Raw genomic sequence first — 19,484 nt, 5'->3', positions numbered from 1 at the left:
AAGTCAAAAATGAGAAAAACTTAGAAAATGGTGACTTCTAAGATATATTTCTATCTAAGATTCTTTATGAATACGGGCCCTGTTCTCCGCAAGTAACTGACAACTTCCCCACATAAAAAGAGTACTATATAAGTGTGGTATAATAATAATAATAATAATTTTAAAATAGTTCAGTATTAGGAAGTAATATGAAATTACATTAAGATCTAATATTTTATTGCTATTTTCAGATATTGTATAATGACTTGCTGGAAAGTATTATTTGTTTTGTAACACATTATTTATTATTGTCATTATTATGACTTTTATCATAATTATACACTGAACAAATCAAAATATAACAAAAAGAATAAACATTTCAGTTCTTTCTTATAGACTATGATATTTCTCTGTATTTCCTGAAGGCCAAGTAGTTTAAGGGAGGCAATCCTATTAGAGAGAATTCCTTTATCGTAACAGATAATCAAGGGAGGGAATACTTGATATTTCTCGTTAAAAGCTGACCTTGGTCTACATCTAAATTTCAAACGAAGATGACCGGCAACAAAACTCTTAGAATTTGAAGGCGGTGAGGTTGGAATCCAAGGGAGGCGTTAATTCTCCATGATGATTGGCTTAATGTCATTTGTTCTTCACCTCTGATTCATGTGGGGAAGGTAACTTGTGGAGAGCAGGTCAATACAATGTGCGAATAAAGAACCTAGGAACAGTTTGATAATTGCACAAGTTATGGGACGGTCATTAGAAATTCAAGATGAATAAATGTGTTAATATTTTGCCGGTTCTTCTATTTCTTCAACTGTAGACCGATAATGTTCTTGCTTTGAAACAAACTATTTATTTACAAAAGTCAAACTTTTAATAAATGATAAGTAAGTTAATAAATAATGAATCACTTTGAATTCACTTCCTAATAAACACAGCTCCATATACATGTGCAGGCTGGTCTTGGTCTGCACTGGTCGCATAGGCAGAATCACTTGCCGCCAGCAGGCTAAAGGTTAAAGGGTATGCCCTAAAGAACGTCAAAACTCCTTTTTTTCATAATTTGTTTCCTGGGTGACTAACAAAGTATATAGTTTAATATATAGCAGGAAAGAGGTTTTAATACAAGCTTTTAGCTTACTCCTCAATCCTATCAAATTAATATATGTTTGTATGATACATATTTGGAAAATAAATATTGTTTAAACCAAAGTAAATTGGTTTTTTTTAAAATATAAATAATATATTTTACAGACGACGTAGAAATAAATACTGCCTAAAACTCACTGAATTTTACTTTACATTTTCTGCTAAATGTAAGTGTTCTTTTGATGTTTAGACGAGCCTCTTTATAATACAGTGGTGTAACACTAGTTCGTAATCTCATTCGGTCAAATGTCAAGTTGTCGCCCCTTGTGACTAACTCAAAAGCACGACATGAATAAATAATGGACGGATTAAATCCATTCTCTCTTAAATGTTCTACGAGAGTCTCAGAATCCTCCTAACACGCAATGCAGCTTTACATACTGTTAATGCCTGTGTGCTCAATGCAGCATTGTCACAACGGGCCATCGCAAACTCACAACTGAAATAAACATAAATGAACAATATATGACCATATAATTTCTTTATGAAAGTAATTTTGTATATTAAATAAGTGGTGATATTAGTTAAAACATTATTTATTAAAAACCCATATTCAGTAATTACTTAGTATCTTTCAGTTATTTTATACTTTGATATTTACAAGATATTAAAGAGTTTCCGTTCTAGCCATACAAGTAATCAGCCATTTGAGGTCAAAGTCAAACAAGAAGAGGACAAGCGTAAGCTGACAAAGCTTTCTGTCTAATTCCTAACTAATGTTCTGTAAATATTTCATGTATTACTGAAATAAAATATGTTTAAACTAAAGTCAAACATTATTAAACAGTTGTATATCTAATCTCGCTGACCTATTAGTGCAACGAAACATCTCAAACATGAAAATAGGTCGTAAATAAGATATATGGTCTAGATTTACTTGTTTTTGTAGAATTGGTTATCAGTGCCACATATGGGGTCAAGGTCATCCTGACACACAATGACGTCCTTGTTTGCACAGAAAGCGTCAAGTACTGGGTCAGTCGGGATGGCAGTAACCGTGTCTTTGGTGTCGTTGTACGTAATATCCGAGGTATTGCCAAGATCAGGAGCCGGGGTCGCAGATACTGGGACACAATGACCGGGGTAAAGCACGGTCAATGATGGGTCCTTACACTTTTGCTTTGCAAAAAAGCACCTGAAAGTACAGGGTTCACGTAACATGCCAAATATTTCATTTAAATTCTCTTTTCAGTTATTTTGGTTTGGAAATCAGTTGTGTGAGGTACGTAGATTCTGCAGGAATTGTTTACATGTTTTAGCAAATGTCGTATTTTCCAAACAGAAATAAATATTTTTAAAGAGAACGATGTTTGATTTACTCTCATTAGGTTCACAGGATAGTAAAGAAAACAAACAATCGAAAAAAGGACAAGTATCAATTTAAAAGAAAAAAATCATCTACGTGAAATGTCAAAATATCACAAATAACGACAGGAAAAAGGTGTCTAAGTGCAGAAAAAGCATATAATTTTATATTTGAATTTCTTAAGTTTACTAACTTTAGATAAAAGGTCAAAATTTGTCAATGAAAGTAAGGCGTGTGCCAAATTTGTTAAAGTTAATGACGCACTTCTATACGTCAATACGTTACAGATAAGGTGAAACATGACACACTGTCATCAAAATATTGTAACAAAAATAACTACATGAAAGCAAATTTTCAAGTGTTATTGAAGACATAGACCAATATGGAAGCCCTGGAGGGACACTTGACTTCCGTACTTACCACTTTTGACTTCTAACTTCTTGACTTCTTACTTCCTTCTTCTAACTTCCGAACTTCTGACTTCTAACTTCCGCGCTTCTGACTTACAACTTCTTATTTCCAATTTCCACACTTCTTACTGAGGGAAAGTTGGAAGTCAGACGTTTTGAAGTTGGAAGCCGGAAGTCAGGAAGTTAGAAGTTGGAAGTCAGAAGTGCGGAAGTCGAAAGTCAGAAGTTGGATTTCAGAAATAAGAAGTTTGAAAGTTAGAAGTCAGAAATCAGGAAGTTAGAACTTCGACGTTTGAAGATGGAAGTAAAAGGAGTGGAAGTTGGAAGTCAGAAGTGGGGAAGTTGGAGGTAAGAAGTGTGGAAGTTGGAAACTAGATGTCAGAAGTCAATAAGTTAAAAGTAAAAAGTGTGGAAACTGTAAGTAAGAAATGAGAAGTTCGCAAGTTATAAGTTAGAAGTGAAGACATTGGAAGTCTGTAGTCGGAAGCGAGGTAGTTAGCAGTTAGAATTTAGGAAGCTGGAAAAAAAGAAGTCGGAAAGGTGGAAGTCGAAAGTCAGAAGTCAGTGAATTCTGTAAAATAATGACATTTATGCATATGAACAGATTCTTTGGAATCATAGAAAGCAACCAAGAAAAACAATAGCAGACTCGGATTGACTGAGTCTGTTCATGAGAGGTAATGAAAAGTGCAACACCCCTCACGCCTCTCTAGCACCGGCTTAAGCGCAATTTTATTACATAGATATTGAATAGACTCCATGATCCCAGGTAAGGGGACCAGAAAATATAACAACACTGAATATGAAGGCGTGTAAGATTGATATCAAATATTAAAATACAAATCATACTGCAACGTGACCATCCATAAAGTTAAAACAATGTACATAATACATACAACGTAGAACTTACAAATTGTTGTAAACCTTTAAATCGGAACAACAAACGGTTTCGTTCCCTTCCGGTTTGTAACTATTTTCGCAGTCAATTGTTGACACCTGCTTACACTGGTCACCAAATAACGCGACTCCATTAGCACCTAGAAGAACAATATTATATTATGTGAATTACATCATGCGGTTTTGGACGCGGACGCTGTGGTCCTATGGTAACTTTGCCTGACTACGAAACCAGTCATCCGGAGTACGAACTCCACCTCTTCCGACTAAAAATAACTAACATTGGAATAAGAGTACCATATATGGGTGCTTTACACCTGGAACGCTAAAGAATCAGGGAAACTTCTGAAATTGGAGCGTCTTGAATATCTTGCACTATCCTCAGCACCACCTCTTACATGGATGCGATACAGTCAGACTTCTATTTAAAGAACATACTTGTTTTTGATTTACACTGTTTGTAAATGAAAGAGAACGTGGTAATGTTTTAAGACATGTTAATTAGCTATGATTATGGCTTTGCAAGGGTTGTTATCGGTGCAGATAAACAATACTTCTGTAAGTCTGTACAATCAAAGGAATAAAAGAAAGGAGAAAAACAGAGGTGCTTGGGAATGTATCGTATCAAATTGTCAGGCAAAAGACGCAGTAGGGCATATTCAAGTCTGTGTTTGATGTTTTGCATTTCAACCATACAGGTAAAATGAAATGTGACAATTATTTTTGACCCTTTGTCTAAAAGTGGATTATAAAGGTCAGTTCTGAACACCATATATGTGCAGTTTTTTCTGAATTGAGCTAGATGTCACTGCTTGTTTTGCCGTGTACGTAAGTGCATGCTATGTTTATCTAAAGTAACAGAGTACTAGAGACACTCCCTGAAGAAAACTATACATATGTGAGTGAAACAGGCGTGTACGCATTCGTTTTCACGCAAATATCATGCTGTCTGATTACCTTTTAATCAATCTATGTCTTGAAGGATAGATGCAAACGCCTTCTTTCCGCTTTTACTGGGAACAATAAATAATTATAATCTATGAAAAATTACTAAACGCCATCTCCTTACCCCCTAACTGTTATATATGAAATACCATCAGTCTTTACTATGATATTATCGTTTCGTTTTATCTTCTAGGTCTTAACTATTTTTCTTGTTTCTTTGCATGATATATTTGTCCACTCTTTGTCTTGTCAAACATGTGCATGTATGAATCCATTAAAATGTTTAAGTCCTAATTAGACTGTATAAGGTCTTCTCATTTCTAACATACCTATGATACCCTCTGGATCCTGATATTCTAAACCAGTATCTTATCGTATATATCATAGAAACCAATACCAAGTGCGACTGGAACGTTTCGCAGATTACGTAAATTATACACCTAATTCAGTAATATTTGAATCACTTTTAAAAATTAAAAGATAAGTGTTGTTAGCCTTTTCGTCAAATGCGCTAATTAAAAATGAATATATATTATTGTTTTCAAATTATTATGTAATGTTTGTAAAACGAATAAATATTCACTTACTAATAAGAGTCATGCTATAGAGCTGCAAAATGAAAATAAACAATTTGTATTCCATCTTAAGGTTTCCAATATTATTAGCCAACAAACTGGCAACTTATGATGAAATGTTGGAATGAAATGAACTTTTATCGAAACGGTCAATGGAAGACATATGTGTCCCACTTACCGATAATCTGTAACGTCAAATGTCACCGCGATTTTACGTAAAACAACGAAAATAGAAAAACAATAAACAAAACATAAATCCATCAGATTAACTGCAACATTTGTAAAAGTTAGGCTAGATAGAAATTATTATTTGGTATCCTGCATAGATTATTTGCCTAACTGTTTAAGATATTTATAGTTACGACTATGATGTCAATAATGGCAGCCAACCCGGATCAACACCGGTCTTGTATATGACAATGAAAGATGATCCCACAATAATTGTTTTCATGCATTCCCAAAATCACTCCGGATCTGCCTAATTTAAAATCAGTTAAGAAAAAAAACGTTAAAATGTTTCTTATCTTTATAATATATTGAATGACAAAAGCAGGTTACTGACTTCTTCTAAATATAACTACTAAGTATTTCGCGAATTGCGTGACTGAAAGGTCGTTGTGAAATTTTGTCAGAGAGTCATGATGGCCCTAGGTTGTTCATCTGACCTTGACCATTTGACCCGGAATGTATGCCAGCCACACAGTTTCGTGAAAGGCAACATTGGTTCTTCGTATGAAAAACTTTCACTACGAAATCTGATAGATATGACCGTGACAAGAGGGAGACAGTCAAGTGAAATCAATTGAATAAACTTGAAAATGGCCTATCCAATGATGCAACAGACCAAGTTCGGTGACGATCCATTATTCGATTCCAAAATCGCTTAAAAATCTTTCTATATATAGTTTAGATAAGTGCAAGCAAACGGAACTTTTTGAACAAACTCGAGAAAAAATCATCTGTGGATGTATATTTGTTGAAGATCAATGAAGTTGTTCATGAGAAAAAATGTTTAAAGTTTCACACCTAAGTTTAGTCAAAGCGGTCCTTAAATGTGATCAAACTATATGAACAAATCGGATGCATTCTTGGTGAAATGGCATTTACTCGTGTAAAGTTTTCCAAGTAAGTCCAAGCTGCCAGAGAAAAAAAGGATTATTTGTTAAAACAAATACCGTTACCGTTACCGTTTTGAGATAGAGCTATAAGAACTTTTTAAAAAATATATTTTAATTTTAACAGATCATTCGGTAGTCAAATCCGTTGTTTGGCCTGAAACTCAACCGAATAGACAAATATCCCTATTTATCTGACCTTTTGATTGGGCTTAATATAGCACGGATTCATGTTTAGAAGTGCGACAATGTTTGTTTTCTGATTGCAAGTAGCAAGAGGCCTTAAAATTGAAGTGGAATGCTAGGGTGTGATATTTACCTTGTCGATAAAAGATAAAAATCGCACTCTACAGTTGCTGCCCGCAAGACATATACTAAATTACATACCTGTTTGTTTACATACTAAATAACATACCTCTCTATATACATATTTAGATCAGATACTGTTATTGAAACGCGGCTTTCGATTGATTGAAAAAAAAATGTAGGGAAACCCGTAAGAGAAACGAGACATAATGTGATTGGTTAAAAAGGTAATGTTTACAATCATAAAATTTGTGTCAAAATCAAGCAAAACAGTATTTTCTGTAAAATTTGGAAATATTTTACAAGAGTCTGGCTGATGACTTTTTCAATTTTACTTTAAGATTGTAGGTGTTAGGGAGCATTATTCAACAAAGAGGGTAGTTGTGTCTGAAGAGAAATTGCAAAACATTAGATTGGCTAAGTCTATATAGAATAAATACACTTGGTTTCTGACATGTTATCTTATTAAAAGAATAATTTTTAATTGTTAGGTCTCAATTTCGAAGTATGTAACAGAGTAATATCATATAATGGAAGCCTGAGGAAAAATCAATAGCAGTGCCGGACCTAAATATACTTATATGGAACCTGAAACGTCAATATTTTTTCATATTGACGTTCAAATTTCATATCGGGTATGTGACGTCATTTGAGACGTTAGTTTCATGTATGTCGCCGCGTTTAAAAGTTCTTTTACGACTATATTTTCAATTTCACTTAGTTTTAATAACAAATTTGAATCATTTTTTAAATAATTTTAAGTGTAAATGCGTACGTAATAAAAAGGTTATTAGATTTGCATCGAGAAATATGCACTCGTTCTTTCGCGGAATAATATTGCGCTCCTAAAGTCGCGCAATATTTCCGCTGCAGTACTCGTGCATATTTCTCGATACAAATCTAATAACTTATAATTATTTACTTATTTAGTATTTACATACCTCTTTACATGCTTATCTGCATATCTTTTTATACTTAATTAAGAACTATAACTCTATATGACGCTATTTTTGAATTGCCGCCCCCTCCCCCTTGTACATTTGCTTCGTGGAGTATCCATCGGTGTTACCGGTTGCCTTGTTAATTCTGTTTCCAATTTTATCTATGCTCAAACGTCATCTGGTACTCTACTTTAAACTGTTATTCTGTGTGGTATCCGGTAAAAAGATTTACAAACCTTGAATGCTGTTTTATTAACAATTGTGAACAAAATGTCAAACAGGCATTCAAAAGGACAGCTATCAACTTACATTTTAAGAACTTGTAGTCCAAACCATTTATTAATTCATACCGTCTGTATTGATTGTTATATAGCTATGTTAACACTGAATAAGCAATAAAATATGATTATACTAAAAACCAGTTATTGTAAAGTAAATGCTGGACAAGATTATTTGAATATATTTCACATATTTTATCTTAGGATCTGTTTCGTATGACACTAGATTCTATATTACTAACAGGTATCAGACATAAAGCAAAATCTTGTCATCAAATGTAAGAACTTTAGACGGACGGATTCGTAATTTAGTTGGCATACTATAAAACATGGAGTGGAGTCATGAAGTGGAGTCAAAATTGGAGTGGAGTCGTAGAGTGGAGTCAAAATTGGAGTGGAGTGGAGTCAAAATTGGAGTGGAGTCATAGAGTGGAGTCAAATTTGTTTTATCAATAATATTTATTTATTGATATTCAACATAATAATGCTTTTGTCTTACATTGATTGTAGGTACACGGAACAGAGTTCTTTGTCAAATTGTTAATTGTCAGTATATTTTATCTCATTGTTTTTGAAAAGATTTTAAAGCATCACTAGATATGAAATACAGTTTTATTTAGTTGCCGATATATCAGATAAATTTATATGCTACATTAGACTAATGGTGGTAGTACAAAACAAAACTGACCAAAACTGTTCAACCGAAAGAGATATCCAGATGAACCCACGGACAGAACAGACACTATTGCCCGGAAGGTAAACACCTTGTGCATATCTGCATACATTTATGAACTAATTTTCATTGTCTCACTAAACTTCTGGATATATCTGAGACTATATTTGAAGGTAGGCTTTTTTTAATATTTATATTTTTTTAACAATTATTTTTAAACGAAATATAAAAGTTACGTCTTAATAGAACTTAAGTACTTTTATGTCTAATTCCTAGATTTTAGATAATAATGACAGAATTTTTAATTAATGATAATACCGGTAATAGTAAATATGAGTATGTTTTAAAATTATGTCTGGCTTTTTATAGTAGAAGTCAATTTTATCTGTTGCAGTCTCTTATAATTCATATATGAATGACATTGTACACTATATTAATGTTTTATGATCTATGTTGTATATTGATGTACAGTGAAGAGACTATAATAAAGAAAATAATAATAATAATCAGGAACAAATTAGCTTTTAAGATAGATTGTGTATGTTATAATATCAGACACTGTATTTTTTGTCAAACAACAGCAAACTGTTAAGTCCTACAAATTAGAAAACACGGAGCAAACTAATAGTTTTGGAGATGATTTCAGTTATTGTTGTTTTTTCTTCATATTTTTAAAATTAGAAAATAGGGTCCTGGAATTTTAAAAACATTACGATCATTATTCTTGTATGTATTTTTGTATAGTCAATTTATACTTATCTTAAGATCAGTATGGGATGGTACCCCGACCATCACTGACCATTCGACGGGGATAATAAATGGGGTTACCCTATTGTGGGGGCCCGAAAAGAATAGTTTTGGAGACATCGATACATTCAGTAATCTTTGTGTTTTTGTACTTACATTTTCATTTGTATTTCTTTTTTACTGAAAATTTTTATTTATCTTTCATCAAACTATATTATATTAGCAAAAGTAATGGCCTTTGATTTGCATGTTGTATATATTTCAGACAACGTACATATAAAAAAATGACGTCAATGTCACTTCTCTTCCTGTCTGTTCTTCAGCTGATCGGTAAGTTTACCGTGATTTGGTAAAACATGCAATGAAATCTGAAAAATACGTATCAAGGATAATAATAGCGTGTGCATTATGTTGACGAATACTGATATACTCAACAGACACTTGTGTTTCTAACAAATCTTATTTCAATAAGAAAACATCGTGATATACGTCGCTGCTGCTTTCATGATTTGACAAAATGTATACTTTCGCAGAAGCAACATCACAATAGAAAGAGCCTGTCCTAACTTTCCAAATAATGTGATATAAGTGTTTTGAAAACCATGATATATCACAGAAGCAACATCACCAATGAGCCCTTACTTTCCTAATAATGTGATATATGTATTTTGAAAACCATGATATATGAGTATAAAATTCGAAAATAAGAATTCACATGGGGCTGTTGTTTCGTCTTCCCAGTAGTGAATTTTTATTTTGGAACTTTGTACTTCATTCAATCAAGTGTGGCGAAACAATTACATTAAAAAAAGAAAGAAAAAAGGAAGACATAGAAAATGTAATCTTGTAGTATCTATCGCTACATTTTCTATTGATATTCAAAGAAACTTTATATTGGATGGCATATGAATGTATGGTCATAGATCTTATATAATACGTATTTCTTATCTATTTCTAATATCGCTTCTTTCCTACAGTTCAATGTTTTGCGGAAGAAGACTGGAATACTATGGCAACGCCAGGGTCTTGGAGCAGCTGGGTATGTTACTGATGCTTTTATGATTTACCAGGGCAAAAGTTTGTCTAGACCACTAGACATATAGATACACTAGATATATATATATATATACATATTGTTCATGGTTTTGATAGAACATTTGTTTGCGTATGTTTATTTTGACAATATTTTAATGGAACATGTGATATGCATGGGCCATGTCTGTTAATTTTGTTTAAATCCCTGAGGTTCTGTAACAAATCAAATATTTCATCCCTTGGAATATCAGACCAAGATACTTGTAACATTCAATTAAACAGAAGTAATGCATGGTTATAATAACGTCTAACGAGTTATACAAGACAACCAAGCGAAACCATAACATCAAATATGAATTTCAATATACCATCAAGTGATATTAGCTCACGTATTGGCTCTGTCAGATGGGGAACGCATTATACAACGCTGAAATAGGGAACAGTCTGGACATCGGACTTAGGATCATGTTTCAATGATCTTCTGATGGCAGTTATGTACATTTTGCATTTATTTATTGGTCATAACTGTCACGGAAAATTAATAGTTACAGAATATGTCGTGGAGTAACAAATGGAAACGCGCATGTGCAGACCATGACGGCTGTCATTTCAATTGTGAATCTCCTTTGTGATATTGTTCAATGATTCTAGTACATGAAAATCTTTAAAAAGATATTGTGTTATAATCATAATAATATAAAATCTTCGTAAACGAGTTCAATCACACAAAACAGTTGAATTTGTTTAATTTGTTAGTTAACAATTTTTATTTTTCAGAGTTCTATATCGTCTGCTCCTAGTAACTATTCCACGTTATATCTTCCATTGCTTGCGACAGCTCTTATCCTAGGAGCCGTCATCCGGTCAGCTACACGATAAAATGTTCTTGTGTCGGGTAGGGCAGGTGAGACCATGCTTTTGATTGTTCAGTTAAACAAACATACACTGTATGCCTAAGTGTCCGGCCAGTGGGAATACTACTGATATACTAGGAAAACATTTTTTGTTAGAGACCACAAGTTTCAAATCTACTTAAGAAGTCGTGGGCAAAACTATTTTCTGCACTAATACTTCGAACATACTGCTCGTACAATCATGTTGAGATCCTTTTGAGCTTTAAAAATAATTATCCTTTCAATACACATTTTAAATGACACAAATTGGAGTAACATGTGTGGGGTGTTAGATGGAATTTTCCAGCACCGGTGAAATTACAGGAAATCCCAGTCTGCTATGCGTGGAAAACATTCAAAGACATTTAGGTCAGAAAATTAAGGATATGTGTTTGGAAAATAAGAAATAAAAGTCAAATATATAAGATAAATTTATGAATAAAACATTTCTGTCTTTCAGAAGTTCCAGCAGTCTCGCAGCGATGAATGATGTGAAATCGAGCTCAGACTACAGTGTGCATATATCCTCACTGACACTTACATTTCTATATAATCTGAATTTGTTCTTTCTTTTCTTTATCACTATACACTGTATGATAATAAAATACTTGAAAAAAATTTACAACTAGCTTTTCTTTTTTCTACACTTTATCAAGTCTGAATAGAATTGAAGATATATTGAAATTAATTGACATCAAAAAATAAAGCTAATTAAATGATACTGTAAACTCGAATTACGGATACTACTAAAACAATTTGTGATATCTGTATTAATGGTGGCTATTTTCCGCCATGTCAATGCATGTTGTCGTGTTTGCGCTAAAGCCAGAACGACAACTCGACAGCATAAACCATCTATTTGTCGTGTTGGCGCCCCCGCCAACAGAGCAGCACGAGGACACGATAAAAGTAGGCTGACGACACAACAATGTTTTTACGTGTTGGCGCCCTATTTTTCGTGTCCTCGTGTTGGCGGGCGCAATACGACAGCATGATGTCACGACAAACTATCATTTTGTTGTGTTATTGTTCTGTCGTGCTGGCAGGTTTGCAAAGTGGTTACACGAGGACACGACAAATTATTTTGCCGTTGTTACGCCTTCGGTTTGAAATGAGCAGTTAAATTACCCATATGCTGATTTCAGTGATGTAGGTAAACGAAAGTATGTACAAGTACATGCATACATGTCAGTACGCCATTGAGCAAAGATGGTATTAATGCGCTAGATGAGCAAAAGATAGTTTCTATTGTAATAACCTTCTGCGCATTTGAACTGGAAGAGGAAAGAAATGCCGTTACCTCGTGTTGTTTCGAGGCACCCCAACTGCATGACAACACGACATTATGCAATCTTTTCGTGTCCTCATGTTGTCACATGTCGCTCCGTACGAACGAAGACAAAATCGGAGCCGCTAGCATGACAAAAATAAAATTGTCGTGTCGTCGACCTACTTAAATCATGTATAGTCATGCTGGCGGGCGCCAACACGACATGGCAAGAACAAATATCCATAGTAAATTCACTAATATTTTAATGACATAAACAAGTAATTGAGGTAGGTCTGCAAGCTTGATATACTGGAAGTCATGAAGAACAAAAATTGACACGAACTGGCATAGCTACATTTATGATTTTATAAAATTGAATTGCGATGAAAAAGAGTGAATAATCGTATGCTTGGTATATAAGCTCTACATACACAATTAATTTATATATTTAATAAAGCTAAATATATTTGATGATGTGTTTCTTCACTTGAAATAAATATCTAAATATAAACTGTTGTAGTGAAAGACAGCCATTGGCTATCTTTAAATGTTGGTGAAAATGGGCCTCCTTTGGAGTAATATATAAGTAATATAATTCAAGTAGCGTGAATATGAATGTGGTTCCGCATGTAAAATATGACTAGTCGCAAGAAAAGCTAAAATGAGTCAGTTGTAGTAATATACATGATGCTACTTTATTACCTATAAATGTTTCATTTTATGATTAACAGCTTTAAAATGCGTGCTAAATAGAATTCTTTCAGTATTTGGCGTGAAACATTAAGTAGTATTACGCGGTGCATTCTTATCAATAGTATGAGCTTTTTATTGTTTATATCAATTAAATGTTTGGCATGCGGATATTAGTTTGTTATATTTTATGGTCTAAATAGACAACAAGTATGCATAACAGAAAAGATTATACAAATGAAAAACTAATTTTGCATTTAATTATTGATATGTGTCATTTTGAAATATATTCATAGCGGATATTGCGCCTCGTAAAATCAGAATACTTTAATAAAAGATTGAAGAAGAACCGAAGCAATCCGAACAGTCAAGAGACATAAAACCGATAGAACATGACATTTACAGTATCTTTGGGAAATAGCATAATTCGGAGCTAGAAAGAAAGGGAAAATAGACACACATGTGTGAGTAACATGGCTTTAATGGTACCAAACAGTGTTAGAATCAGCATAAGTGTACATGTATACCTCTAATGAAGTAATATAAACATGATATCATATCACAAACATATAAGAAATCAAAAAAATAATAATAAATAAAAATCGTAGGCTCAGACAAGACAAATTAATCTTTCAAAAGACAGGCATTGTTCAAATTGAGACTCTTATAAATGTCGTTTGGTGTATTTCAATATATAACCTATACACAGTCTGTAAAAATATGGCATGCACTGACATATATCAAAAATCCGTATTGCACTTGGTAGAACTCCATTATCTGGACCTCTTTTAATGGTAGTCGTAACGCAAAGTTCTTTGTTTTTGACCCCACATAACCCAGTTTCGAACCTGGCCTAGAAATCATCAAAATAAACATTTTGTGCAAGTTTGTATCAAATAAAAGCATAAATAAAACCTCTTTATGACTGAAAGGGCCGAAATAGAAAATTTTGCCCTTTCAGGGGCAGTAACTCTAGAACCCATGATGAAATTTAGCCGGTTTTCAGAAGGAACCGAGATCATATTGTGACTTAAGTTGTGTGTAGGTGTGGTTAAAATTGAATGTTAAGTGTCACTTCTAGCGTGTTTACAAGGTATAAATTAACAAATTTTAGCTCTTTCAGGGTCGTAACTCCAGAAACTATGGAATCTAGGATCTATTGTTGTTAAATATATTTTTGTAAGTTTGTATCAAATAAAAAAAAAAGTGAAATTTCTATATGGATGCATAAGCCAAGATAGCAAGTTTTGTCCCTTTAAGGGGCCATAACTCTGGAACCCCTGATGGGATCTGGACCGAGATATTATGCCAATACAAGTTGTGTTCAAGTTTGATTAAAAATCGGTTGCAAAATGTTGTCTCTATCGTGTTCACAAGAAATTGTGGACGTCGAAGAAGGGCGATCGCTAAAGCTCACCTTGTCAGCTAAAAAGGTGGTGGTATGTAATAAAAGGATTATCATTACAATAGCTTATTGTGGGATATGTTAACCTCTCGTTGATTATGATCCAGGCCTTGGAAAATCCTCTACAGATCGAGCTACTACTATATTAACCCTTTCTCGTTGTAGACGAGTTTTTCAGGGTTAACTTTATGTGCCTTTTAACTACATAGAGGTCATAAAATTACTTTAAGATGTTTTAGCTATATGTTAAAAAACAAAAGTGATGCTGACGGTATTAACTACATTTTGCAAACCTATCTGCGACACTGTATATACATTCTGTCTTTTTCATAACAGTTTAGAAAAGGAAAAAACGAAAGAAAAAGAAAACAAAGAAATTAAGAAGTTTAAATTTATTTACTTTGAATTTCTTGTAGGTGGTCCGTAATTCATTGCCTATTGTCCATCATCAGCGTTTTAACTTATTCTTGCATAAAAACTACTTTTTTCACTGGTCCCGCCCATGTATTAACGGGAGAAAAATCGTGTGCAAACAAGGCAATTCACATGCTGTTAATATCCGATTTTTATTTTTGAAATGCTTTCCCAGGGACGTACATGTATTTCTGCGCAGATTGACATCAGGTATCTGCGTCTTGTTTCTTTCATAAAAACCTCTTCTTGAAGCAAAAAAAATTGCAAACTAAACCATAGAATGTTTTGCTGTATCAGTAACTAACGCCAAATGCGCTGCCCCCAACAATGTTCGTACTCGTTTCTTCCCTTGTTTACTCACCTTTTAGAACTGGGCGTCGATTCAGATTTTGTAGACAACCGTGAATATTAAAAAATCGCGTGTAACCTGTGCGATTCTTTGTTTTTAGGAATCATATTTATGATTTTGGTAAGTATCATTCGGTATGTTTTTATCTAATCTCTCGAAGAATTTATATAAACAGCTTGGAAGCTTGACACTACATTCGTACTCATCCGTACTCCAAACTGTGTCCGTACTCAATATAACTCGAATGTAAAGTTATTATTCTTGAAATTGTGCTCGAGTGCACCAAATTGTGAAGTGATATGAACAATTATTGGTAATTTTATGTTTGTAATAACAAGAGATAAAAAATCGTTTAAAAACCTTCAGGATGCGCTTTTGATAGTGTTGTTTATTTCTGGGCCCTGGATACGGATATTTAAAACATGTTTACCGTTTCCAAGAATAACAAGAATGGTAAATAAAACATGTACTGGAATCGTCAAGTCATCACGTATGAAAACAACACATAAAGTCGTCGTGTATTGTTTTTATGGAAGAATAGCAACAATACACGTTTGTTTTGTGTACTAGCGTCTGCAGAAGCCCTTGGGATATGATTGTGACCTCGACCTTTGGTCTCGGTCACAAACAATCCCACGGGCTTCTGCAGACGTTAATACACAAAAAAAACGTGTATTATCCCTACAGACACCTTCTTCTCTGAGACTGCTGGTAACAATAACATCTAATTTGGACTATAGCATAATTGGATGGACCTTCCTACGCTCAGTGGCCAATCAGAGATAAAAATAGAAAATGTTATTGACTTCTCATGTGTTTAATAAATAAATTGGTTTGACTACACTTCTGGTCAAAAGACCTAAAGTTTAAGCCGCATAAACGGGTGCTTTGATAACAATTTTGTCACTGTGAGAATACATTCTGAATTAAATGCCACAGTTTTCTTGTTTATGTTCCGGCAAAGTTTGCAGATCGAAGCCGAACGTAGGCTTTAATGTGTGGACAAGAGCAAATATGCGTCTTTATTATGACAACAGACCATAGTGGACTGACAATTCGCTGGGAAGTATTCATTCCCATAATTTCTTTCTACTCTATTTCATCGATTTGTGATGTTACTTTTATGACAAGTAGGTGGAAGAAGAAGTTATGTCCTATAAAGACACAAAAATTAGATCTGAAGTGGTCGTCTGTTATAGGAAAAAATTTAATACTCTGTCAGAATTAATATTCTTCTTACTTTTTCGAGACTTTTGCCTTTCATGCCATGCGTCATGACATAAAAGCAATAGATCAATGTTAGGTGACCGACTTTTGGTTTACAGGTAGTAATGTTTTGCCTGGTCATATGGTGACATTTCAGTTCATTTTGTATATTGTCTCCGCGTTGTTACATTTATTTGTCTTTTGATCTACACCAAATGTGTAATGAATGTATCATTTTATATAATATGTGATTTACTATTTCATACAAAAAAATCGGGTTCACCATGGTTTTATGCAATATTATTTTGTAGCACAGCTTGCAGTTTATTTTACCTGTCTTTGATGCTGAACTCTAGACATATCTGATGGTAACTATTGCAAATCTGAACGATTATATTGAAAACACAGTTGTAGACTTATACATACTTCAGCCGATGAGGAGATTTGCCAACCTGTCTGAAAGAAAACATAAACGCGAACCTAGTCGGACTTCTTTCAGAAAGGTCGACAAAACATCTTGACCGAAACATCAATCTATAATTGCTATATTATATACTCGTAATGCAATGCGTTACTTTTCTTTCAATGATCAAGTACTTCTGACGTCATTTCATGCAAATTCCAGTGGACCAGTTGCTGAATGTTCGTCTGCAGTTTAAAGTTTAAATATTTTAATGTTTTCTTTTTTTTAATTATTTTAAAACGCAATGCTTTAAGCTTTATAACTTATTATGTTATCCGTTTTGAGAATAAGGATTGAATTACGAGAATTTTTAAACATTTAAATTTAGAAGAAAAAACATATGGTATCGCATTAAACATTTTGAAAATACCGCCATTAAAAAATCTATATCTGTGAAATGATGAGTGTCTGCCTAGTCCAGCAGTTGTAAGAGAAGAGAATTTCATTATTTTACCTCACATATCCAATATCGCACGAAATTCACCGCAGATCAAAGAAATGATTCTATATTTAAGTCTTCCAATATATTTTTGCGCATGAATTATTTCAAAATTAAACATAACAAATGCTATGTAATAGGTTTTCATTGTCGTTTAGTGTATATACAAATACATGCAGTAGCATCATCTTCTAATGTTGTAATTAATATTAGAATGAACTGACGTGTAGAAAATTGCATGTAAACAACCTTCTCCGGTTTTTAAAACAGTTGTCTCGCCATTTTCATGTTTGTTAACCTCATGGGGCATTTTGCCTATAGGAAACTAAAATCTCAAAGCCATAAATTTTGTTTGATATACCATGGCATACAGAAAGATATGAAAACTGTTTACTACATTGTATATTATATATACTGTTTAGACAATACTACAACACAACAAATCTCTTTAAAAGGCATGCAAAACAAGATCAGTTTTTTTTATTTTGAGATTTTGTTTTGTAAATACACCATAATGATCACTGAACTGAAAAAAGACCACCGGGTATAGCGGAATAAATGATGTAGCAGAATATGTTATCCCTAGCAACTCGTGTAACAATTAACTGCTTCAGTATCACAACCTTTGATGTTAGTTTGACTGTACTGTAAACTGTCACTTTAAGGATTATTGTAGCATAAAACTGCTGTTTTTGTCACCTTTCGTGGGTGTTGTAACTGGAAAGTAAATGTGTGTTAACAGAGAGATTTTTGCGCTCACGTGCTATTTAAACATCTTTTCGTATCTGTGCGTTTCGTGGCAAAGCGTAAAAGTATTTCGGATTCAAAAGGAAATGACATCAATCCGATAAAACAACGCAGACATTTCAGCGGATTTCATGGAAATTTAATGACGCTCAAGAACAGTATATTCACTTATTAGTTTTTACACGTTTTATGCTACCGGGCTCAGACACCAACCAATCACTCGGGATTCTGCAGATGTTATAACACGTAAAAAACATGCGTTAGCCCTACATTTCTGTTAAAACATAATCTTCAACGCTGTGTTACTTTCCATTCTCGGTACTGTAAAATGTTTGCGGAGGTTGGTTAAAACGGTCAGTTGTCCCTCCAAAAAGGATTCACATTGTAACCTTGGTGGGCTGATGGATAATTTTGTTACTTAAACAAGATAGCAGACACATGCATTTCTTAAAGCTAATGCAATGTCGATGTAGTCTTTTAGGCTGTAAACATAAATAACTGCTATTTTGATTCCTTCAATATATTAAAATATGCTCGTGATTTTCTTGTTTCATATGACACAATTATTACAGAATCTGTTAAAAGGACTTACCTATACATTTCAGCTCAAAAATCCACCAAAAGTGGGTACTCTGAAAGTGACTAGTGGTGCAAACTTATTGACATAAGACTTTCCAGATATTCTTATAGATAATCAAAAATATTATGCAGAACTTAGTAAACAGTTGCAACGCTTATGAAACAATGCTGAACATCTGCATTCTTTTTGCATTTTTTTCCAATATCTAACATTTATTTTCACCCACTTTATTATTTTCAGTGTCATATATACATTTTATGCCAAACTTCATGGAAACGAACATGTTGAGAATTTTTACCAAAACTGTGGCCGTGTAGCTTTAAAACTTTACGTTTCCCCTTTTTCACGATAATCTATCCGTCGTGGGCAACCCCACTATAAGAATCTTGTTCATTTTAGGGGGCAGTGATGCTAATAAGGCGATAATTTAAACCGCCAAAGTTCTGCAATAGAATACAAAAATGTATACATTTTTCTGCTGAGGTTTTAACTGGTTAAGCCCTATCTATGACGGCCGTGTAAATCTTCAAAGCTCAATGAATATTTATCATAAATGTTTCTAATATTACGAGCAGACTTGTTTTTTTTTTTTAACATATACAGATGGTATAAATACTAATTTTTTAGCACTCGTCAGTGTTTCCATTGTTTTAAAAAGTCGTTTTT

The 19,484-nt window shown here is 33.6% G+C and overlaps 1 protein-coding gene across 1 annotated transcript; it reads right to left on the bottom strand.

Moving 5' to 3' along the window:
• Positions 1–208: 208 nt before the first annotated feature.
• On the bottom strand, positions 209–5,425 carry LOC123560540 (agrin-like). Its single transcript, XM_053516704.1, has 4 exons — positions 5,280–5,425; positions 3,761–3,887; positions 2,012–2,269; positions 209–1,573 (listed from the first exon to the last, which is right to left on the bottom strand). The coding sequence occupies exons 1-4, from the start codon at positions 5,332–5,334 to the stop codon at positions 1,468–1,470; spliced, it is 546 nt and encodes a 181-aa protein (XP_053372679.1). The 5' UTR covers positions 5,335–5,425; the 3' UTR covers positions 209–1,467.
• Between the last annotated feature and the right edge of the window lie 14,059 nt (positions 5,426–19,484).

The sequence above is a fragment of the Mercenaria mercenaria genome, chromosome 10 (assembly GCF_021730395.1).
Source record: "Mercenaria mercenaria strain notata chromosome 10, MADL_Memer_1, whole genome shotgun sequence".
Taxonomy (NCBI): domain Eukaryota; kingdom Metazoa; phylum Mollusca; class Bivalvia; order Venerida; family Veneridae; genus Mercenaria; species Mercenaria mercenaria.
This window is presented reverse-complemented; position numbering and strand designations above follow the sequence as displayed.

Excerpts from the sequence above, each read along its gene's own strand:
- LOC123560540 (XM_053516704.1), bottom strand. The coding sequence starts at position 5,334 with ATGGAATACAAATTGTTTATTTTCATTTTGCAGCTCTATAGCATGACT. Across the intron at positions 2,270-3,760 it reads TTAAAGGTTTACAACAATTT|GTGCTTTTTTGCAAAGCAAA; the intron begins GTAAGTTCTACG and ends CTGTACTTTCAG. Across the intron at positions 1,574-2,011 it reads AACCAATTCTACAAAAACAA|TTGTGAGTTTGCGATGGCCC; the intron begins GTAAATCTAGAC and ends TGTTTATTTCAG.